Source organism: Selaginella moellendorffii, unplaced genomic scaffold, assembly GCF_000143415.4.
Source record: "Selaginella moellendorffii unplaced genomic scaffold, v1.0 SELMOscaffold_127, whole genome shotgun sequence".
NCBI classification, from domain to species: Eukaryota; Viridiplantae; Streptophyta; class Lycopodiopsida; order Selaginellales; family Selaginellaceae; genus Selaginella; species Selaginella moellendorffii.
The window spans coordinates 285,372-306,229 of NW_003314388.1; the positions used below are offsets into that span (position 1 = coordinate 285,372).

At 48.2% G+C, this 20,858-nt stretch overlaps 5 protein-coding genes, 1 long non-coding RNA gene, 1 other non-coding gene and 1 pseudogene across 9 annotated transcripts; 3 read left to right on the plus strand and 5 right to left on the minus strand.

Moving 5' to 3' along the window:
- Window positions 1-1,517: 1,517 nt before the first annotated feature.
- Window positions 1,518-3,380, minus strand: LOC112343016. Its single transcript, XR_002991149.1, has 2 exons — window positions 2,426-3,380; window positions 1,518-2,344 (listed from the first exon to the last, which is right to left on the minus strand). It is a non-coding gene; the product is annotated as an uncharacterized LOC112343016 (long non-coding RNA).
- A 58-nt stretch (window positions 3,381-3,438) lies between these two features.
- Window positions 3,439-4,177, minus strand: LOC9650263. The gene is made up of 3 exons (XM_024665804.1): window positions 4,145-4,177; window positions 3,855-4,080; window positions 3,439-3,797 (listed from the first exon to the last, which is right to left on the minus strand). The coding sequence occupies exons 2-3, from the start codon at window positions 4,051-4,053 to the stop codon at window positions 3,664-3,666; spliced, it is 333 nt and encodes a 110-aa protein (XP_024521572.1). The 5' UTR covers window positions 4,054-4,080; window positions 4,145-4,177; the 3' UTR covers window positions 3,439-3,663.
- A 2,949-nt stretch (window positions 4,178-7,126) lies between these two features.
- LOC9650264 lies at window positions 7,127-11,225 on the minus strand. Of its 2 annotated transcripts, XM_024665807.1 has the most exons (12): window positions 11,183-11,225; window positions 11,032-11,130; window positions 10,730-10,948; window positions 10,440-10,652; window positions 9,575-10,386; window positions 9,380-9,523; window positions 9,128-9,327; window positions 8,895-9,071; window positions 8,668-8,841; window positions 7,979-8,617; window positions 7,759-7,919; window positions 7,127-7,710 (listed from the first exon to the last, which is right to left on the minus strand). In XM_024665807.1, exons 1-12 carry the CDS (start codon window positions 11,183-11,185, stop codon window positions 7,618-7,620), a joined length of 2,934 nt encoding a protein of 977 aa, XP_024521575.1. In that variant the 5' UTR covers window positions 11,186-11,225; the 3' UTR covers window positions 7,127-7,617. The 2 variants fall into 2 exon arrangements, with proteins under 2 accessions (XP_024521575.1, XP_002992072.2); XM_002992026.2 differs by lacking the exons at window positions 11,032-11,130; window positions 11,183-11,225 and having other exon boundaries at window positions 10,440-10,674; window positions 10,730-10,791.
- A 67-nt stretch (window positions 11,226-11,292) lies between these two features.
- On the plus strand, window positions 11,293-11,365 carry TRNAK-UUU. The gene has a single exon. It is a non-coding gene; the product is annotated as a tRNA-Lys (tRNA).
- Window positions 11,366-11,368: 3 nt separating this feature from the next.
- LOC9650265 (lisH domain and HEAT repeat-containing protein KIAA1468 homolog) lies at window positions 11,369-15,782 on the minus strand. 2 transcript variants are annotated; one of them, XM_024665806.1, is made up of 21 exons: window positions 15,739-15,782; window positions 15,479-15,687; window positions 15,280-15,423; window positions 15,078-15,229; window positions 14,927-15,028; window positions 14,742-14,864; window positions 14,386-14,691; window positions 14,266-14,340; window positions 14,081-14,209; window positions 13,960-14,034; window positions 13,703-13,912; window positions 13,436-13,600; window positions 13,170-13,384; window positions 12,999-13,116; window positions 12,813-12,945; window positions 12,553-12,760; window positions 12,396-12,501; window positions 12,210-12,350; window positions 12,034-12,157; window positions 11,853-11,966; window positions 11,369-11,798 (listed from the first exon to the last, which is right to left on the minus strand). In XM_024665806.1, exons 2-21 carry the CDS (start codon window positions 15,666-15,668, stop codon window positions 11,425-11,427), a joined length of 3,204 nt encoding a protein of 1,067 aa, XP_024521574.1. In that variant the 5' UTR covers window positions 15,669-15,687; window positions 15,739-15,782; the 3' UTR covers window positions 11,369-11,424. The 2 variants fall into 2 exon arrangements, with proteins under 2 accessions (XP_024521574.1, XP_024521573.1); XM_024665805.1 differs by lacking the exon at window positions 15,739-15,782 and having other exon boundaries at window positions 15,479-15,732.
- Window positions 15,707-17,704, minus strand: LOC112343009 (pentatricopeptide repeat-containing protein At4g02750-like). The gene has a single exon (XM_024665779.1). The coding sequence runs from the start codon at window positions 17,702-17,704 to the stop codon at window positions 15,707-15,709; it is 1,998 nt and encodes a 665-aa protein (XP_024521547.1).
- On the plus strand, window positions 17,704-18,805 carry LOC9650266 (annotated as a pseudogene).
- A 481-nt stretch (window positions 18,806-19,286) lies between these two features.
- LOC9650224 (fasciclin-like arabinogalactan protein 17) lies at window positions 19,287-20,639 on the plus strand. Its single transcript, XM_002991985.2, has one exon. The coding sequence runs from the start codon at window positions 19,287-19,289 to the stop codon at window positions 20,637-20,639; it is 1,353 nt and encodes a 450-aa protein (XP_002992031.2).
- The last annotated feature ends 219 nt before the right edge of the window (window positions 20,640-20,858 follow it).

Here is a 20,858-nt window from a genome sequence, read left to right on the forward strand (position 1 = left end):
AAGCAAGAGCAAAGATGCTAAACTCGAAGCCCCGCTTAGTTTCCTAGCCTGAAGAATTAGGGGTATGGTCGCCAGGAACCCAGAGAGTTTTGAGTTGTACTCCATCATGTTGAACTCTCTTCCGTATATAACAGTCCTTTCCTCCACCGGGTAAAAGTGCATATCCCTGTTGAACATCATGAGCATGGCCTCCTCCTCGCTGATTTGTTGCGCAACCGAGTACTTCTGGTCAAGATGATAGAGATCCTTGACGAAGACACACTCGCTGAGCTTGTATACGGACACCTCAAAGAAGACATCCTGGTGCACCCAGTAATACTTGTGGTTGTACTCTACTTGGTACCAGCAGTCCTCGAAACTTAGATAGTGGATGCCATTGTCTTGCTTGCCAAGCATACGCTCCTTGAATTCCTGCCAATCTTTATATGGACCATATGGCCTTCGAAGTGATTCCAATGCTTGGTAATCCTTGTTGACCCAAATGATCCTCTTCTTTGGAGTTCCGCCACTAGTCAAGAGCCACTGCAGTCCATAGTAGCACAGGTTGAAGCCTTTTGTGTTCCTCACTGCTTGCCAGAATGCATAAACCCATTGCAGCACAAGGAACCAGATCGACGAGCTGAAATTGTGGAACTTCGTCATGGTCCTTACAAGCCCTGCAAAATGCCCCTTCAGCAACTAGGGATTTTGAGAGTGGGGATTCGTAACATGTTTCCAACCCGTACAAAAAGAACTGATACCAGTATCACTTATAGCATCCAATAGTTCTAGACTTTCACTTTACACCATGGCATGAAGTAAAAGAGTAGTCCTATGCTTTCAAAATAAATTAGAAAAATTGGAAGTTAACAATAAAGGTAAAATTCGAAAATACAAGTAAAAAATAAGTTTGTAACTTATGCTCAATGGAACTTGGAGCAATCTCCTTGATTTGTGTGCGTACCATCCAGGGGTGGTGCTCTTGACCTTGTTTGGCTTGCGCAACTGCAACTTCAAAGGTCTTATGGCAGCAAGATCATGCTGCCCACCATCTCATACCACCAAGAGGATGTTGTGCACAGCCTCTCCAAATAATCTCTCTCCTAGCTTCTCAGCCATGACAAAAATGGCCTCCATCTTTCTCCTACACTCCCCCAAGAAGTTGGTGGGTTATTTCTTGCGCTAGGATTCTTTCCTGGCCACTCCAACTCATTAGAGACCTCTCCCAGCAATTCTACTATACCTGGAATCACTGTGTTTCCACAGTCGATAACGAGCAACTCAATGATTCCCTCACAACACTACAAAGCTGGGCTGAGCTTGGAATTCTCTCCAAATTTCTTCCAACACATACGTCTTCAACTGGATTGAAGTTCTGAAGTCGCAGATGCCCAACGTTGTTTCTCATCTCGCAGGTCTTGCGTTGAGCGCAGCAGCAACGTCGCTGACAATCTCTCCAAAATGTTGACACAGAATCTCTCCAATCTCGTAGCATTTTTTTTCTTGGACACAGCGTTTTTTAGTTCTTATCGTGGTTGAGCAGCACCAACATGTCACTTGTCTTTTTCATGACAAGAAATTAGAACAAATTGAAACACACACAAACCTGACAACATCAAGCTAAGTATGTCAACTTCCAATGATCGTTACTTTTGTTCGTATTCACAAGTTTCCCTTCCCGTTGAAAGTTTCTTGGGCCGTTGTTTTGCGCTTAGTTTGTTTGAGTTGTTTGAGCATATCATCTTAGCTTGACTGTGTCACTGGCTCCTTTTTGCGTTGAGCATACCCCGTCGACAATCTCAATCGAAAAGAAAGAGCGTCTTCAAACGTTGAGAGCTTCAACAAATTCTTGATTGCTTCTAGCCTCTCTTTTATCGTTGATCATTCTAGAGCATATTTCTTGTCTCCAGCAAATCTCTCTTGTTTCGTTGTCTTACTCGCTTAACACAAAGAAAACTGAACGAACTTACCTTGCGAGGTGGAGAGGTGCGAGAGTGGACCGGGCCTGTCAAGGATCAGCGACGGATCATGATCGTTGTTTTCATTGAGGTTGGACCATTGTCATGTACATTTCAACAAACATTTTGGTTAGAACAAACAGCTCACGAACCTGTTAAACTTCGACTTCCATATCGTTGGACAGCCAGTGTTTTCATGATCGTTGTTTTCGTTGAGGTTGGACCATTGTCATGTACGTCTTCAACTGGATTGAAGTTTTGAAGATTGCAGATGCCCGATGTTGTTTCTCAGCTCGCAGGTCTTGCGTTGAGCAGCAGCAACATCGCTGACAATCTCTACAAAATGTTGACATGGAATCTCTCCAATCTCGTAGCATTTTTCTTCTTGGACACAGCGTTTTTTAGTTCTTATCATGGTTCAGCAGCACCAACATGTCACTTGTCTTTTTCATGACAAGAACTTAGAACAAATTGAAACACACACAAACCTGACAACAAGTTTCCCTTCGTGTTGAGAGTTCCTTGGACCGTTGTTTTGCACTTAGCTTGTTTGAGTTGTTTGATCAAGCATATCATATTGTGTGCATTGAGCATAGCATCGAAAAGAAAGAGCGTCTTCAAACGTTGAGAGTTTCAACACGAATTCTTAGCTCGTTGCAAGCAGCTTCGCTTTCTTGTCTCCAGCAAATCTCTCTTGTTACTCTAAACGAACTTACCTTGCGAGGTGGGACTTGATCCGTCGCTGATCCTTGACCGGCCCTGATCGTTGTTTTCATTGAGGTTGGACCATTGTCATGTAGAACTTCAGCTGGATTTAAGTTCTGAAGATCGCAGTTTCCCAACGTTGTTTCTCAGCTCGCGGGTCTTGCGTTGAGCGCAGCAACAACACAACTCAAAGCTCCGAAACGTTGACACAAAATCTCTCCAATCTAGTAGCATTTTTCTTCTTGGCACACACTGTGACATGGGAGTTTTTCAGTTCTTATCGTCGTTGAGCAGCACCAGCATGTCACTTGGCTTCTTCATGACAAGAAATTAGAACAAATCGAAACACACGCGAACCTGGCAACGTCAAACTAAGTATCGTTGATCATTAGTTTTGTTCATATTCAAACAGCTCCCTTCGCGTTGAGAGTTCCTTGGCCCGTTGTCTTGCACTTTGCTTGTTTGAGTTGTTTGTTGTGTCACTGGCTCCCTTTTGCGTTGCAATCGAAAAGAGGTGTCTTCAAGCGTTGAGAGTTTCAACAAGCATACCTCTTAGCTCATTGCAAGCAGCTTCGCTTTCCAAATCTGTCTTACTCCTAACGCAAAGAAAAGCCCTACCTAAACGAACTTACCTTGCGAGGGTGGAGAGAGGCGAAGCAGCCTACCTGGAGCTCCGATCAATGGGCGGAGTGGAAGGGTCGCGAAACCCCAAGACGCGGCATCCATCACTGCCCTAGCCCTTTATCACCGATGAGCCCTAAACTTGAGCTAAGTACTGTTTTATATAGACAGGGCAAAAAGGGGAAGTTCTCAATTAGTGCAAAACGAAGAATCTTACGAGCTACTTAATTATTCGAGGAATCCTGCTGATCGGAGCCTGCTGGTTGGCTCTTCCGTGCTGCTGTTGCCAGCACGGGAAGCTTCTGGATCTCAGCCGGCGATAACATCCGTATGCATCGCACCGTCGTGTTAAACAAACACAACATGAAATGCGTCTCCGACGAGCAGCATGTCGCCTTCATTATCTACGTACACGGCTTGCCACGTTCAGGTTCTCGTCAATGCCGAACAGATGCTGCAGCTCCTCCAGGAGTTGCGTGTTGCATGTATAATCCCCAAAACTTGGACAAGTCCAAAGCTCACCCTGTTTGTGAACTTTTGAAAAGTAGAAGATTCAGAGTCTGGCGCTTCAAATAAAGAATGAGATCTTACTTTGGTGCACGTCCTGCTTGGTTGCTGTTGTTGCTGCTGCTGGTTCCAGTTCTGGCCAGTAAAACACTTCCTGAAGCCGGAAGTTTCCAACTCGAGATCCTTGTGGACGTCGTCTTTGGCGGTGCTGGCCAAAGCTGTCTTTGGTTTCAACGAGACGAGAAACCAAATAGTTTGCACTTGCGGTGAGAATCGTTTGCATTACCTCTCGCAAGGGGCTCCTCACCTCCTGAAAGAACAAAAAAGAGTAGAAAAAAAGCATTACATAAGAAGTGATGACGGATTTCACTTACTGTGAGCCATGAGAAGCTTAAGAAAAGAGTTGTCTGTTGTAGTTGAGGCTGCAAGTAGACTGGGCAACTTAATGCTGCTTGCCAATAAGCGAAGCTGCTGGTTGGAGAAGGCTGCTGCAGTCTCTAGAATTGTGGAGGAACCTTCTGCTCTCGAAACTCGCCAGCAAAGCCGGCGCCACATCCAATCCTCACAACATCTTTCTGCCGCAAAGGATTCTCCCTCTGAAAGAAAAGAGGATCGAACGCACGATTCGAGCTACTTGCTACTCACCAGCGTCACTGTGCTCTCGGACGATGGATCGGCGTGGAGCTCAAACACGCGATCGTTGCCAGTGGCCATCTGCTGCTGGTGCATATCGACTTTATGATGAGATGGTAGCCCCTCGTTTCCGGGACTTGGAAATCCAGAAGGAAAACCAGGAACACTATGACCCTCACTAACTCTTGGAGTTATCTTAGCCTCAGAATAGAGAGCTGTAGGGAAATTTTTCCCTTGGCCTCACATTGGGAGCAATAAATGGCTCTATCTCCTGTCTTTTGCTAGCCGCGTGCTTGTCCCAACCGACCTATATAGAAGACAAGACTCTTTACCTTTAGGAAGCGCCATTTAGAGCCATCGAGCTGCATCGATATCGTCAATTCCAGTAATAGTTCCCATATATCTGACTGTTAGCAAAAGGAGACAAAACAAGAGATTCACTTCATAACGATTTACCATTATTCAATTTCGAGCCATGATAGCTCTCTGCATCCTTTTCTCAAGTGAAGGTGCTACCATGAAGCAGTTGAAGCTGGATTTGGGGTGCCGATTCAAGATGGTTGACATGGGACCTCTTCACTACTGCCTTGGCATTCAGATCTTCCGAGACAGGAGGAAGGGAGTGATTCAGATGTCTCAGAAGAAGTACATTCTGGACGTGCTTCAGAGGTTTCAACTCAGTGAGCTGAACCCAGCAACCACACCTATGGAGGAACATATGAAGCGGATCCCATATAGGCAGATGGTGGGAAGCTTAGTGTACCTGATGGTGTGTACGAGGCCAGACATAGCCTATGCAGTGGGAGCAGTTTCACAGCACTTGGAAAATCCTGGCTACCAGCACTGGTTAGCAGTAAAGCGGATTTTCAGATACTTGAAGGGGACTGCCAACTATGGTCTTGTTTACAAGCAGCAGCCTAGGGGTATTCAGCTCGTTGGATACTCAGATGCTGATTGGGCTGGTGAAGTTGACAAGAGGAAGTCCACTTCAGGCTATATGTTCAGCCTTGGTAGTGGAGCAGTTACTTGGTGCAGTAAAAGGCAGCCAACAATTGCACTATCAAGCACCGAAGCTGAGTACGTGGCCACTACCTTAGCAGCCAAAGAGTGTGTTTGGCTGAGGCAACTATTGAGTGGAGTATATTATCCACAGAAGACTCCAACGATTATCTTCTGTGATAATCAGGGAGCAAATGCCTTGACGAAGAACCCGAAGTATCACGGACGTACCAAGCACATACAGGTACAGTTTCATTTTATTCGTGAGCAGGTTGCCATGGAGACAATGGAGCTAGTGTATTGTGCGACGGGAGATCAGGTGGCAGATGTTTTCACAAAAGCTCTGCCCCTAGCTGCATTCTCCAAGCATGTCCAAGCTCTTGGTGTACAGTTGCTCGAGGCTGATCCCAGCTTAGCTCGAGTGGGAGTGTTGAGGACTTAAGCCGCAATCTCAAGCTGGGATGCCACGTCAGCAGAAGGGACACATCCGTTTAGGTTCTGTAGGTGATCACGCCCGACACATTCTGTTCTTGATCCGTCTTCTGCAATAAAGGTGGACCCAGCATGGAGCACTGCTGCGCTCACAAGGCTGGGTATCCCCATTTCATAACATGGTATCAGAGCCCTGAGGGCTTCAGATCCTGGGACGATGGCGCTGGCCGAGGAGGAGGCCAGTGAGGATGACGATGAGCCCCCGGATGTGGCTGAGAGGTGCCAAGATTTGGCACTGTGCTGTACTGAGTGCCAAGATAACGGCACTAGCGAGCTGAGCAAGGCACTAGGGCATGATCGAGTAGAGACTGACCTGGAGGAGGCGCTGGCAAAGGCGCTGAGAGAGGGCTAGTGCAAGGCACTGGCCGAGCAGAGGTGAGCGCTGGGCACCCTGAAGGGTAGAGGGCCGCTGACAGAGGCGCTGAGAGAGGAGAGACTGCGATTAGAGGCCGTGAACGAGGCGCTAGGGCGTGCGAGGCCCCGCAGAGACTCACCAGAGGTGAGTGCCAGGCGTAGAGGCACGAGGCCCCGAGGGCTGGCCGAGCAGAGACTCCACTCGAGTGCTGAGTGCAGCGCTGGTGTGAGAAGGTGCTGGCAGAGGTGCTGAGAGGAGGCACCGAGCAGAGACAGATTTCTGTTGAGGATACGACAGAGTGCTTGGATGCAGAGGGAGAGTGATCTCAGATTCATGTCATTGAGATCGAGAGGGAGTGCTCTCTATGACATGATCCTAGGTGGCAGGAGTGCCACTTCACTGATCCAGGTGTAGGCTAGAGGTGTGTCTCTTCATCATGTATATATAGCTATGATATATACGATTATCCTGAGAGTCATCCTTGACCATCGTAGCTTCCGCTATTCTTCTCTTCAAACAAGAGATTCACTTCATAACGATTTACCTTCTTTCCGACGAATCCTCAGTCTCAAATCTCATTGAAGTGCATACCAATCAAAATTTTCATCTTGAAAGATTTCACGTACTTGTGGTATGGAACAACAAATTCAGCTGGACTCCCTGAAGAGAAACAAATTCACCACTTTGCCGTGTTAAATCTAAAGAATGTCAAACGAGGATTGTAGAACACGGTGAACATGATCTTAGTGGAGACAACATGAGCAGCAGCAGCCAGGAATCTGATTTGCATACTGTGGCTAGACAGTAGCGAAGACGAAGTGAAACTGCTCTGCGTGCGCACAGCACACCCAATACCGATTCTCAACTCACCATGATCTCCCCTACGTGCTACGTAATATTATTACGGTATGAAAAACAGATCAAAAGGCTTGAAAACTTTATAATGACCAACAGTATCGGCTTCTTCTGGCTTACAAACACACTCCACCCTGTCGTCGAAAGATGCCTTCGTGGTTGTCCTGGATACGAGCAGGATTTTGTAAGAAAGTATCTTAGATTGCTTCCTACAAAAGAGATTGCTCACAGAGAACACTCTTCTTTCCTTGTTCTGAAGACCTGAAGGTCATGGTTGTTCCTGCCCTCCATCACTTTTATTGTCTAAGCCATGATGTTTATGATGCCCACCATCTCCCAAGATCTTGAACTGTTTCTGCCATCTACCTGCTTCGCTGGTGATCTTCCCAAGAAAGATTGCTTCGCTCCTGGATCAACTGTTCTCCAGGACATGTCTACTGAATCCAAATGGATCGGACAGAAAGGACGAGCGAAGAGCGAAAACCTCAGTATAAAGGGGAAGAACTTTCATCATCACCACAAGGTGGATTTTTTGCGAACTTTCTTTAGCTTTTGAATGAGGATTTGTTGCTTCACGGCTCCTGCCTTTCTCGCCTTGACTTCTTCCTGAGAATCGCCGGAGTTAGATTCATATGATCGTGTGGAGATATTTACCTTCAACACGGCCTGGCACTCAGCGATTTTAGAGTAAGCAAGCGCGAGATCGGCCACCTTTCTATGCACCATTCCCTCGTACTGGGCAAGATTTTGCTGGAGAGTTTCGACTTTGCATCGCTCGCTGGTGAGCTCCTTTTGCAGCGCAAGTCCATCAACAGCTGAGAACGAAACTTTCAGCTAAGGGAGAAGAAACAAAATAAATCTAGCAAAGCGATACCTGCACCGTTTTCCAGGTAAACCACGCCTCCAAGAGTTCCATACTCGTGTATACCCCCAACTATAACAAAGCGCTGTCCCATAGAAACCATGGCGTGCATGGACCTCCCATAGATTTCGGTGTCTCTGCCGGAGGAAGAACTTTTCAAGATCTTCCAGCGTTTCCAGAAGGAGGTCTCTGTATCGAAGCTGTAAACGTCGTCAAGGTACGTAACGCCATTGTATCCCCCGTAAAGCACCAGATTCTTCCCAACAGCCGCCATTGCATGGTGTCTCCTTGCTGTGGGAGCCTCTCCAAAGTGCTCCACTTGGTTCCACTCCATCGTCCCCAGATCGAGCGTATAAAAGTCTCCAAAGTTGGTCTTCCCGTCGTAGCCTCCAAAAACGTACATCTTAGTCCCGATTATCACTGCTCCATGCCCCCGACGAGGTGCTGGAGGATCCCGATAGTAGTCCGGCAAGTGCCAATCCATCCACCGCAAGTCTAGCATCCATAGCTCGTTCAAGTGTCCCACGTTTGAGCGGTATCCACCAAAAACAATCATATGGTTGTCGTCACTGCTCACGCAGCTCGTGTGCTGTGACATTGGGCCTGGAACAATTCCCACACTGTACTCTGGCTGTGACAACTCACAGGAATCTACGATACACAAAGTTTGTAAGCAAGAAAAAACTGAAGCTGGTGCTTACTTCCATCTTCCGAAAACTCGAGGATGAATAAGTCCGAAGAATCCTCGGCTCCGTTGAATCCGCCGAAGAATATGATCTTGTTGTTGCGTACGCAGGCTGTGTGATGCTGAACCGATCGGAATGACTCTTCGGCGATATTAAGCTTGAGCTCTGGTATTCTCCACATTGATTCGTCTGGAAGTTATAATTGTCACAGAAACTTGATGTTTGAAGCTCTGGAAGCATACCTACGTGATAGACTAAGATGTCCTTGAGAAGGGACTGCCCATCGTAGCCTCCAGTCACTACCAGGTGAGATGGCAATGGCGAGCGAGACGTCAAGCACAAAGAAACAGCAGTGTGACCAACACGAGGACTTGGGAGAGTTCCACTGGGACTTCTTGAAGCGCTCCAACGTAGATCAGCTGGAAAAGACGACTTAACTTGAAAAACTTGAAAACCATATGCGGCAGCAGCATACCGTTTAAAAAGCCGGAAGTCCATGGAGGTGTTCTGGCCGTAACGATGTCCATACAATGGACCATCGTGGCTTTTTCTTTCTCCAAACTTGTGATCGTCTTTGACATCACGGCTTGAATCATCTGAGCATTTTGAAGGTCTTCCTGAGAAAGTTCTAGCCGAGCTTGCAAGACTCTACCATCTTTCAAAAGTGCCGCTCTCCTGAAAAGTGTCGAAAGAAAATTCACGTAGGCAAGTTATGGAGCGCAAGAACCTGCAATCTGCTACGAAAGATAACCATTGCTGGAAATTATCTTTCAGTTGCCTGATTTGAGATCTGTTTGCTATATTTTGTAGATTTTGCCGACATGCTTTGTGATTCTGTGATGTAAGAAACCACACCTTCAGAATAGCCAATCTGCAAGACATATTCATAAACGACACTCTCAACTGAAAGCCAGAAGATCACCTTATTCTGGATGAATGTCGAGATTTTAAACGCAATAGCAGGCGTCCTCGAGTCCACAGATACTTCAACCAGTCGAAGGCGCGAAGTCTCAACTCTAGCTGCTGCTTCACCACCATCGCCTTTCTCCAGATGCTAACTTCTCTTTTGTTTTTGGCGTGCTGCCTCCACCCAATGAACGTGAAAAGAAGTATCCTTTTCGTCCGGGTGACGATAGCTTTTGTCAAGCGCCTTTGTACCACAGCTCCGACGTGAGCTATTCCCAGCCAGCCTCTAAATGACTTGTGGAGAAGTACTGACATCCTGTGCTGCTCTATCCGCAAGACTTGAGCTCTCTCAAAGACGCTCTCCCCCGCATTCGTACTCCATGTCTCCAGACTTCTCGCCAACAGTCTCAGCTTGGAAAACTCGGTAGCCTCGTAAGCATTTGCACGAGCTGAATCAGCGTCGCTTCTCCAGCTTCGCCACGACTTTTGAAGCCTGTGCTGGACAAAGAATGTTCTGACTCTGCGCTCTAGGCACGATTTCACTGACAGAGTTCCCTTGAACAGCTTCCAGGCTCCAAAAGCCACCCTTGCTATCCGAGACCTCTGAAGTACCATGAAAACCGCAAGCCTGTCGGATGAACACTTCTTCAAATGGACGGTGAGCAGCCAGAACTCGAAAGTTTGCAGCAAGATCGTTCTCGTCCAGTGCTTCCCAGCAATAGCCACAAGCTTCTTGGTGGAGAGAGACTTGGCACGTCTGGAAGCAAGCGAAGAGAACGACTTTCTCAGTATACGACGGTCCCATAATGCTTCAGCCTTCCTAAGAGTCTGCAAAAAGACGATCAATCACCATCGAAAACGTTTTAGACAGTCGACCTTGCCTTGGATTTTCTCGCATGCATGACGAGACGTTGCCAGGAAGATATTACTGCATGAAGCCGCCGAGATTGCGAGATACGCTGCGCTTGCATTACGAGGGATCCTTGCATTGCTCGAACTTGTGCATAGAGCCGCATGCACTCTTTTCCTCGAACAAAACCTTCTTCAACGAGCTCGTTCTCTCGCTCCGTTTCCTCCGCTCTCTTTTCCTTGGACTGTACATAGCTGATCAGAGAACTTGGAGCCAAATTATGTTTGAGAGAAAAAGAGAGAGAAAGGAAAGACGTATTACCTTGAGCAAGTTTTGCAGTTGCCGGTTACGGTGCTCAAGCTCTAGCAAGGCCTCATTCTTTTGCCTTTCCCATCCGGATGGAAAATCCCGAGACAAAATTTTCCCATGCTTCTGCTCCTTAAGATTGTCTGTAGTAGCACTCCGACCCATATTCTTTCGAGACTCCATTTCAAACGCACTGTGAATCGCCTCAAGAATGCTGTGATGCATCTTCTCGACCTGGGAAGACACGCCATCGCCGCCCTCTTACAATACAGAGAAGCGAAAAATCTGAGAGAAGGCCCAAGCCCCAAGCGCCAGACCTTGGTAGCTTCCAACAGCTTGGCTTCCAAGCATTTGTTCTTCCTGTCCAGCTCCAAAATCGCGACATTCTTCTCGCGCTCCCAGTGCGATCCCAAATCCTACACAAAGTAGAGAAAAGCCGTCGCCCAGAGATCGACCGTATAATTTTACCATTCCTCCGCCAAGAAATCGCTTTCAAAAACTTAGGGCTTAACAGCTCCAAATAACATATTCGCAGAATCTAGTTATGAAAAGCTAAAATCTAAAATAAATAACGTGCTGCCGTCTTAGCTCAGCCGGTAGAGCGCGTGGCTTTTAACCACGTGGTCGTGGGTTCGATTCCCACAGACGGCGTAATTAACGCTTAATAACCTGCTTGTTTAGCTTCATTTTCCTCTTTTTTTTTCTTGAATCTAGCTCGCATTATCATTCCTCCAGAAGTTCGTTCGCATCATTCTCTTCAACACGCCTTCTTGTTGGTCTTGTTGCTGAGCCGCTGTGGATGCCTGCTGGATATTCGAGGGGCTGGACGGCTCAGAGCTAACGGCGGGCTTCGATGTCGCGGGGCTGGCCATTGGATCGCCGAAAAAGCTCGTCATTGCCATGGACGACATGTTGAGGTGAGCTCCCATCACCACCTTGGTGATAGCTTCGAACTTCCCACCCGACCTCTCCCGCATTATAACTTCCAGCGCTTCCTTGTGGGCCGGATCAAGCAGCTCGGGATCACGCAGCAAGTTCTGGATTGTTGGCAGCAGTAGCTCCCGAATGCTGGTAGGAGATAAATCTGTTCCACAAGTTTCGCCTCTGTTGGAGCTTGAGATAAGCAAGACGGCATTACCTGTGGCATCCAGAGACCGGATGGCCTCGCAAAACACGTCCGCTCTCTCACGTCGGCGTGCTACATTTGTTCCCATGGGGCTTGCCGTAAGAACCACCAGCTTTTGCAGCAAATGTACGGAAGCGTTCGTCAAGAAAAACTCGCAAGCGACGATGGTGTAGTCACAAATAAAAAAGGATATAGTCCCTCAAAACAGGGGAAGCCAGTGGCACCGCGACTGTCAATGCACGAACCACTCCAGATATGGCTTCGTTGGATCCATCGTCTAAAAAAGCATCCATTTGCACGCGGATCTTCTCACTAACCTGCGAATAAAGCCAGAAATATCAGATTTTGGATCAATACATTTATAAGTACCATTTCATCTTGGAAATGCTGAGCAATGATTCCATATGCAGGTATTGTTGTGTGCCTGACTTCAAGGTTCGTGTCCGAGCCAAGAGTGACTAATGCAGGTAACAACTGCTTTGAAACTAGTTGAGTGCTTGCATAGGGAACCTGAACAGGATGTTAACGCTTGTAAAATGTATGACGATAACAGACCATTTCCCTGAGAAGAAGAGCTGCATGAACTTTGACGCTGACATTTGAGTTCACAACAAGCTCCCAAAGAACACCGGTCATAACCTCGTGATGGCGATCATAAGAACTTTAAGATCCAGCATAGTTAGTGCTTTTCTCGGGGCATACGTAACCTTACCAAAAGAATCGGATGGTTTCTACAAGTTCGGGAGTGCGAACGCAGCTCCACGACCCGTGCTTTAGCGAAGAATCCAGTATCAAGTTCTTTATAAACCCTTGCAAATCAAAGTCGTGCGCATTTGGTATCCCCAAAACTCCAACCAAGAGAAGAGGTAGGATGCACTTGAAGGCCAAAGTTTGAGCTGTTTCCGTTTGAGGCTTTAGCCCTGCGTAAAGCAATATAGACATCATGCACAAACTGCTAAACAGGTTCCTCACCTTCGATTCTGTTTGAAATGCTTGATCCAAGAAAATGCAACAACGAGTCATCACCAACTGCTGTTAGAAATATCGGTCGCAGAACCATGGTATGAAAGTGGCTGCCGAAACAATCGTTGAAGCGTAAAAGAAGCTGTTAAGGAATTCACAAAGAAGTGAGCATCTAAAGAACCAAGAGTCGGTCACCTGACATATGATTTTTCGTAAAGCCTCCTCTTTAGGAGAAATCATAGAAAGAAGCTTCAACAGTATGGGGAAAAAGTCCATGGCTAGCCAGTCAAAATACTCCCATCGCGTACTCGATCTGCATAAGAAGTTGAATTAGCGCCTTACTGCATTGGAATTTGTGTCCCTTACTGTAAGTGTTGCGTCAAGTTTTCAGGAGAAAATGCCAGTGTTTGATCAGATTCACTGATAGGAAATGGACAGCTATGGACGCATGCATAACGCAAATCAGGAACAAGTTGTATCAACATGCGCAGCAATACTTCAACATTCCATCCTTCCCTTTCGCGTAAAATTCGCAGCTGAGAATCAGATGACGTCTCGACGCCTGACACAGGAGGGCAGCGCTGCAACAATGCACAAAAAACTTAAGTCGCGGAGAATACAATGTGTATTACCTGAACAATAGTTAGCATACGACCAAAAAGAGCCTGAACCAGCTGTTTCATTGAATATCTCAGACATCTGGTCCACGTCACAACCGCTGGTACAAGCGCCTTCAGTGTCGTTTCGACAACTTGGGCCGAGGAATCCGAAAGCAGATGAAACATCATCTTCTCGACCTGGCAAAAACGAATACTTTAGCAACACCCCCAAGCAAGATACAACTAACGCTTACTTCAAGAAACTGAGACGACAAGACTGCTCCATGACATCGAGCTGACCTTGGTATATTTGTCCGTGTTGGGAAATAGTGGCAGTAGCTTTGCCAAATTCGTTGAAGCCGCCTCTCTCACAACAGGTGCTGGGTCCTCAATTAGTTGCTCTAGGATTGAAAGGATCAACGATGAGCGCATATCGGACCTGACAAATCCTCCTAGTTCTCCACAGGACTGTGCCACGAGCAACCGTCGCTCTTCGTAGTTGTGGTTAATCTGCATAACCTTGATTAGCAGCGCGCTTGAACAAATAACGTTCACACCTGTTCCCAGCATTGAGGAAGCAGCTCATTTTCCGTACGAATGTCCCCGATAGATGTTGATAAGGAAATACACGCCTGGAAACAGAGTAGTCAGAACTCCCAAAATGAGGTGTTAGCTTACATCCATGATGATCCTTCTTTGATTTTCATCCGGTCGTTTTATCAGGTTGAACAGTATGTGAGTAAGAGAGTCTCGGACATTGCCATCGGGATGTCGTCCAATCGCGCATATCATAAGAGGTAAGAGTTCCTTACAATGCCAGCAAAACGTTTCACGCTAGTCTTTGATAAAACTTCCAGTAATACCTCACGGTGATTGATGAGTACGTAAGGCACGATGTTCGGAAGAGCTTCCGCCAGTATGTGAATAGTTTCCGGATCCTAAAACATCGTCTGTAAGATCAGTATGCCAATATCGAGGCTTACCTCTTCGCGCTTGACTGAAGATGGTTCTTCCGGTACACTAACTTGCGGCTGAGAAACCTCTGGCGATTCTCTATCTGACGGATTCCCGTGAAGTTCTTGATGTTCATGGGACTCTTCGGACTGCTCCACTGTTTCCCTTGATTTCAATGCTTCCTCAGTCTCCACCGTACTGATCACCTTCTCGTTATCTAAATCCGCTTCCAATGATTGGTATCTTTCTTGCAGCGAATTTAACGAAACAATCTCCGCTCTACTTGCATCCAACTCTTCCGAGACTTGCTTTAGCGCTTCCCTCAGCTCGTGAACCTTTACACCATAAAGTCAGTTTACAAGCAAACACAATTGAACACAAATACCGTTGTAGCGCTGCGAGTAGCTTCTGCCTCCGCATTCTTAAGTGATTCTTTCAACAAATCTTTTTCCTTCTCATAACTATCCCTCATTTCAGCAAGCTCATCACATTGTGCAGAAGAAGGCTCCTGAATTAATAATCATGAGTCAAAGAGAACAAAAGAGCACAGCAACAACAAAAGTATTCTACCTCAGATGGAACAGTCTCATGCTCACTCGTATGATACGCACGGTAGTACTTTTGCAATGCATTTGGAACCCGGCCAGAGTCGTCGAGAACTTGGTCGTCAGCCTGTTTCATGATACTTGAGCATACACCAATTTAAACTCGATAAGCGTACCTCTTCACAAAAAGTCATAGCAGTCAATTTATAGCCCGCTGACACGAGATAATCCTTCACAGCACCGTTCAAGTCCTTCCTTTCGTGCAATCCTATTTGATCCTGTGTACGAGAACTTATCGCTTGTGGAAGCTGATCGGAGTTGCTTTGATCTGGAATATATACCCTTTAGGAGAAAGGGGGAAAATGTACGAGAAATAACCTTGAGAAGGATCTTGTGATCGCGCCTCCAGCTTCATCTGGAGCGTCTTCACATCCTCTTGAGCGAGGCGGAGCTCGTATTCCAAGACCGCAACTCTCTCCAGAGCGGCGGCTTTCTCTTCCATAATCTTCTTCGAATCCGTCTCTGAGACACAAGAGAGGTTTGAGCACGGCGAATGCAAGCTACCAGGACCCCTTACCCTGCAAATTCTGGACATGGAGCAGCTGATCCGATGGAAATACTGCCGGATCTGCGAAGAACTGGCTCAATTTGCTCACCGCCTCGGAATCCTCCATTCCATTCTCGATGAGCTCGTGCAGGAGCTCAAAAGCCGAGAGGAGGTAGCGCTCCCGCAGGAGAAAATCCACGACGCCATCCACGATCTCCATAGCCAGCGCTTCCAAAGCCCTACCGCCAATGCAACTGGTCACGAGTTCGATTCCTTAGAACCAAGCTTACTTCCTATCAACGCATTTTCTTCACAGCTCGTTGCGAGCAATACAAACGCGGCCGAATCTCTTCCATGCAAGCCGAGAATATGCCTCGTGCCAAAGGCCCCGTTCTCTATATCGTTGTGGCTCTTACAAGCCGAGAGGAAGCTCGTCCAATCCACCGCGTCTGGAACAAAAGGCATATTCACGAGGAGGTCCCGTGCGCTGTCCAGGTATCTTGCCCGTCCCAGCAAGCCCAGCATGCAGCCGTACAGTTGCTTGGTAGCTTGTACGGAGTAATCCACAGTCATTGATAGAAAGCACGGCCTCCCATTGGCCACGTCTCCCTTGTGAATGTAGGCGACTAGCAGTGACGTGAAACTGGCTTCGTCGGGCATAAACACTGTCTTGATTTCATCAAACACTTCTCTGGCTTCAAGCGCGTGCCCATTTTGGGCATATGCTGCGAGCATCGAGTTCCTTGATACAAGGTTTGCGTCTGGCATGGTATCTAGCAATTTTCTTGCTTCATGGATGCAGCTATTCTTTGCAAATGCGGCCAACATGATGCTCCAAGAGAAAATATCCTTCACTAAGATCGAATCGAACATTCTTTTGACTTCATACCAGTAGCCGTACGTGGTGTATCCCACAAGTACAGCATTCTCGGCAGCAGAGCATGGAACAGGAAGCATGGAAAGAAGATTCTTAGCTTCTTCGGTATATCCATGTTGAGCATACCCAGCTATAAGCCCAGACCACGCCACCGCATCGTGACATGGCATCGCATCAAACAGATGCCTTGCAGCTTCAAGATGCCCGGATTGAGAATATGCCGTTATCATTGACGTATAGCAGACGTGGTTCTTCTCCAACAAACTATCAAACATGGCCTTTGCTTTTGTCGTCGCGCCGCATTGGCCGTATGCAGCTATCATACAAGTCCACGAGAAAATATTCCACTGTGGCATCTCGTCAAACATCGCTCTCGCAAGATCAAGATGCCCGTTCTGGGCATATCCCGCCAGCATAGAGCTGTAAGATACGAGATTCTGCTGTGGCATGGAATCAAAGACTTGTTTGGCCTGGTCAATGAGGCCATTCTGGACGTATGCGCAAAGTATGGAGCTCCACGACACAAGGTCGTGCTCTGGCATGAAATTAAACACCTGCTTTGCCTCACTCACGTATCCCGTGAACGAATATGCTGCCAACATGGCATTCCAACACACAAGATTCCTCTGTTCCATGCTATCAAAGATTTTCTTGGATTTCTCAACGTTCCCGGTGTGGGAATACGCAGTTAGTAAGGACGTCCATGCAAAAACGTTCCACTCGGGCATCTCGTCAAAGATCCTCTTGGCATCTAAAACATATCCCGCTTGGGCGTATGAATCGAGCATGGACGACCAGCAAATCAAATCCCGTTGCGGAATATTCACAAAAATTTGCTTAGAGTACTCGAGATGCCCGCTTAAGGCATATGCGATTATCATAGAAGACCAAGAAACAAGAGTTTTTACTGGAAGTATGCGAAATAATTCTTTTGCCTCTTGCAAGAACCCATGCTTTGCATATCCCGAAATTACAGTGTTCCAGGAATGTGCATTAACAACCGGCAAAGAGTGGAGTAAATCTCTTGCCTTGTCCATATGCCCGGATCGGGCATATTCTTTAAGGATCACATTCCACGCCACTACATTATTCTCAGGCATGCTTTCCAGGAGGAGCTCCGCATCTGTGAGATGCCCGTTCCGAGTATATGCCGCCGCCATGAGCGCCCAAGAGAAGGAATCTTTGCAGACATTGGCATCAAAAACTCGTCTCGCCCCTTCCACGCTGCCACACTTGCCGTACTTCTCTATTAGCTGGTTACAAAGAAAAGTGTCATTGCTAAGAAAGGGCTTTACGCGTTGGTAAAGATCGTTTAATTCGCGAATTGTCAGGGAGCTACTGAGCAAATCTATTCTAGCTCTCTTTCCGGACAATGGCATTGGTTTTCAAATTTTAGGGCTCCTCGCTAACTTATACCGTACTAGGTCAAAATGCCTGGGCAGGCGATTCCTCCTCCGTGCTCCTTTCTCCAAGTCGGCCAGGTAAGCTCCTCCTGCTGCTAGAGCGATCTGATCGCCGCCTTGATCGCGCAGGCATTCACAGGGATCCAGAATGTGTCGAATTCGCAGAAGGAGGAAGCTTGGAAGGTCAATGTCCGCTTGCAAGGCTGCGATATCCAGCACGGCTACCTCTGCGGTAGCATGGAGGCTCTCAATGTTCCATCCGCAGAAACTCCAGTGAGTTCCAGCTTTGGGAAACTTTTTTCTTTCTTATGCTTATACTGATCCTCGCTCGCTGTTAAGGTTGTAACGTTTTGGGAGGGCCAAATTGTAGACAATCGAAACTACACTTTCTTCACTGGCCAGTGGGACGCAAGGTAAGTGGTTTCGGAGAGTAAGTCACAGTAATCGATCGATCTTGTTTCGTTGTTTTTCCAGTCCAGACACGGATGTCAAGCACTGGTCGAAGTTTTCATCCTTTTTACCACTCTCGGTTCGTTGTTCTTCGTACTTACACGCATTCTTTCTTCCTAACGCTCTTTAGAACAGGATACCGTGGAAAGAGACGGAGGCAGATCTCTTGATCTCGCAACTTACCCATCCATTTTCATGGCAAGTACCCCATTTCCCTTGTGAAAATGAGTTCTGGGCTTGAAGTTTCTCATGGACTTCACAGAGGTGGAAAGAAAAGTTCTTCGTCAATGTTGGTGCCGACTGCGGCTTGACAATAGCCGGCTTTTACTACGTTTGCTTCTCCCGCAACAATGGCGCCGTCCAAGGCTTCTACTACGATCCAAACAGCAGGTTTCTATCCAGTGTTTTAGCTCTTTCGATCTGTCCTAACTCGATCGATCCATTGCAGTCCTTTCCAAAAGCTCGATCTCAAGGCAACGAACGAGGGCCGGGCCGGAGCAAGCTTCGCGAGTTATCAGTTCCAGTGAAACGAAGCTTGCAAATCATCCATCGGTGTTATAAGTATGCATGTAAAGGTAGCCATCTCTCTCACAAACGAAACAAAAATAACTTGTATGGTTTCTTTGATGACAAAAAGTGTGTGTAGTGTCACAGCCCAGGGAGGGACGGACGAATGACATCACGCGTAAGATCCAAGGCATCTTTTAGTGGACAAGGAGATCATGTAACCATGTTAATGACGCGAGGCGGTACGGCCCAAGCCTAGCCGTTCCTAAGCGCTCCCATGCAAATCCGCTAGGGGAAAAAGGCAGTAATGGCTGGGTGCCAGCAAACAGCTGGCGTGATGATCTGCGTTGATTTACCCGCGTGGTACGGACGCTGCCCCTCCGGTGACGTGGCGCGATCCTGGCCGTGGCGCGCGTGTAACCACAGGTAGCGTGGTAGATCTGTAACAGCTGGACGCTTTAACGGCTGAGATGATGCTCTCTTGGTGTTCCAAAACCCATCGTGTCTTTCTCATACCAAGAGAACGCGACGGAGGGCAAGATATTATGCTTCCTTGCTGCTCAAGGCGCGCCGCGAGCTCGATCGATCGATCGATGTGGCAATGAGGACGATTCATCTGCATTTTCTTTGCGCCGTGGCCGCGATCTTGGCGATTCACAATGCGCGATCGATAGGCGCCGCGGCTTCGGTGGATCATCCTCCAGCGCCATCCTCCGGCGCAGGTAATGTGGCTTCGAAGTCTGTTCTTGCGGCGCTCCTGGAATCGCCGGCCACGGAGATGATGGAGCTCGTGGAGCAGGCAGGGATGCTGGAGGCGCTGGAATTGGCCGCGGATCGCCATAATCTCACGATCTTTGCGCCCAGGGACGAGTTCTTGGAGCTCCATTTCGATGCCGACTTCCGGAGGTTCCTCTTGCTGCCAGGAAACGTGAGATTTCTCCAGGAGCTCGTCATGTTCCACGTCTTGCCGATCAGGATCACGGCGTCGCAGTGGCGCAGCGGCAGATTCCAGAGCCTGTCTGGCAGCCGGGACGAGGTCCTGTTGCATTGGGACAAGAAGCAGCGCCTGGCGGTGGATCGCTCGACGGTGGACTGGCCGGACATGATCGTGAGGAGCGACGGCGTGGTGCACAGAATCGACGGATTGCTCGTCCCCAAATCGGTCCAGGACGCCTACTCGGCAGCAAGAATCTCCTCCTCGGCGGTTCTTCCCCAAGCCGCTCCATCTCTTTCCGGGGAATCTTTCGGCACCAAGGCGGAGGCGAAGCTCTTCCATGTCACATTCCCAGTGATCGACGATCTCATCGGCTCGGCTCCGGCGCCAGCGCCATCGCCCTCAAGATTCTCCGCCGACGGCCATGGCAGAGTCCAGGATTTCATCGCGGCGCTGGTGTCCTTCGGCGGCTACGGCGAGATCGCAGACCTCCTCGTCAATCTCACCTCCCTGTCCGTGGAAATCGCTAACCTCGTCAACGAAGGGCACGCGCTCACGGTCCTGGCGCCGGGCGATCGCGCCGTCGCGCGCCTGGCAGCGGAGCACCTGGGGGCGATCGAATCCATCCTCGCCTATCACATCGTCGCCGAGTACCAGACCGAGGAGAGCCTCTACACCCTCGCCAAGCGGCACGACAGGGTGGTGCTCAGCACGCTCCACGAGCCTCCATTCAACCGGCTGGTGGCGAGGGAGATCGATGGCACGGTGGAGTTTGGCAGTGGCAACGATCTCGCCTCCTCCTCCAATTCCTCGCGCTCGAGCACCGGGCTTTTGATGGATCCCAACATCTACACAGACGGGCGGATCTCCGTGCAAGGCATCAACGCTGTGTTGATTCCACCTCGAGGCCGAGATGCTTCCAACGAGGAGAGCTCCCCGCCCACTCCTTCGCCGCTGGCGGGCTTTAAAGACAACAAGCCACCACGCAAGCTGTTCCAAATGTTCTTTCGCGGGATTTAAGTCGTCGCAGCAGCGCTCCACTCTCAACTTTGAATGCATCGCAGCAGCTGGGTTGACAAAAGTACAAAGGATCGTCGTCACTCACTAGTTCTTCCTCGCGAACGATCGTTTTCGTCCCTTCTCTCTCTCTCTCTTCTAACCATTTTGTATGTCTCTCTTTGGTGGCGCAGCTCTTTCATTGCTCGAAATTACACAAATGTTGCTTCCACTGTTGGTGGT

Bases quoted from the DNA above. Each gene is read 5' to 3' on its own strand.
- LOC9650263 (XM_024665804.1), bottom strand. From the start codon at position 4,053: ATGCAAACGATTCTCACCGCAAGTGCAAACTATTTGGTTTCTCGTCTC. The intron at 3,798-3,854 runs GTAAGATCTCAT...ACTTTTCAAAAG, and splicing joins CAAGCAGGACGTGCACCAAA to TTCACAAACAGGGTGAGCTT.
- LOC9650264 (XM_024665807.1), bottom strand. The intron at 8,842-8,894 runs GTATGCTTCCAG...TATAACTTCCAG, and splicing joins CATCTTAGTCTATCACGTAG to ACGAATCAATGTGGAGAATA. The intron at 7,920-7,978 runs GTATCGCTTTGC...TTTCGTTCTCAG, and splicing joins TTACCTGGAAAACGGTGCAG to CTGTTGATGGACTTGCGCTG.
- LOC9650265 (XM_024665806.1), bottom strand. From the start codon at position 15,668: ATGGAGATCGTGGATGGCGTCGTGGATTTTCTCCTGCGGGAGCGCTAC. The intron at 14,341-14,385 runs GTAAGCCTCGAT...ACGATGTTTTAG, and splicing joins CTTCAGTCAAGCGCGAAGAG to GATCCGGAAACTATTCACAT. The intron at 11,967-12,033 runs ATATCCTTTTTT...ACGCTTCCGTAC, and splicing joins TTCCCCTGTTTTGAGGGACT to ATTTGCTGCAAAAGCTGGTG.
- LOC112343009 (XM_024665779.1), bottom strand. From the start codon at position 17,704: ATGCCATTGTCCGGAAAGAGAGCTAGAATAGATTTGCTCAGTAGCTCC.
- LOC9650224 (XM_002991985.2), top strand. From the start codon at position 19,287: ATGAGGACGATTCATCTGCATTTTCTTTGCGCCGTGGCCGCGATCTTG.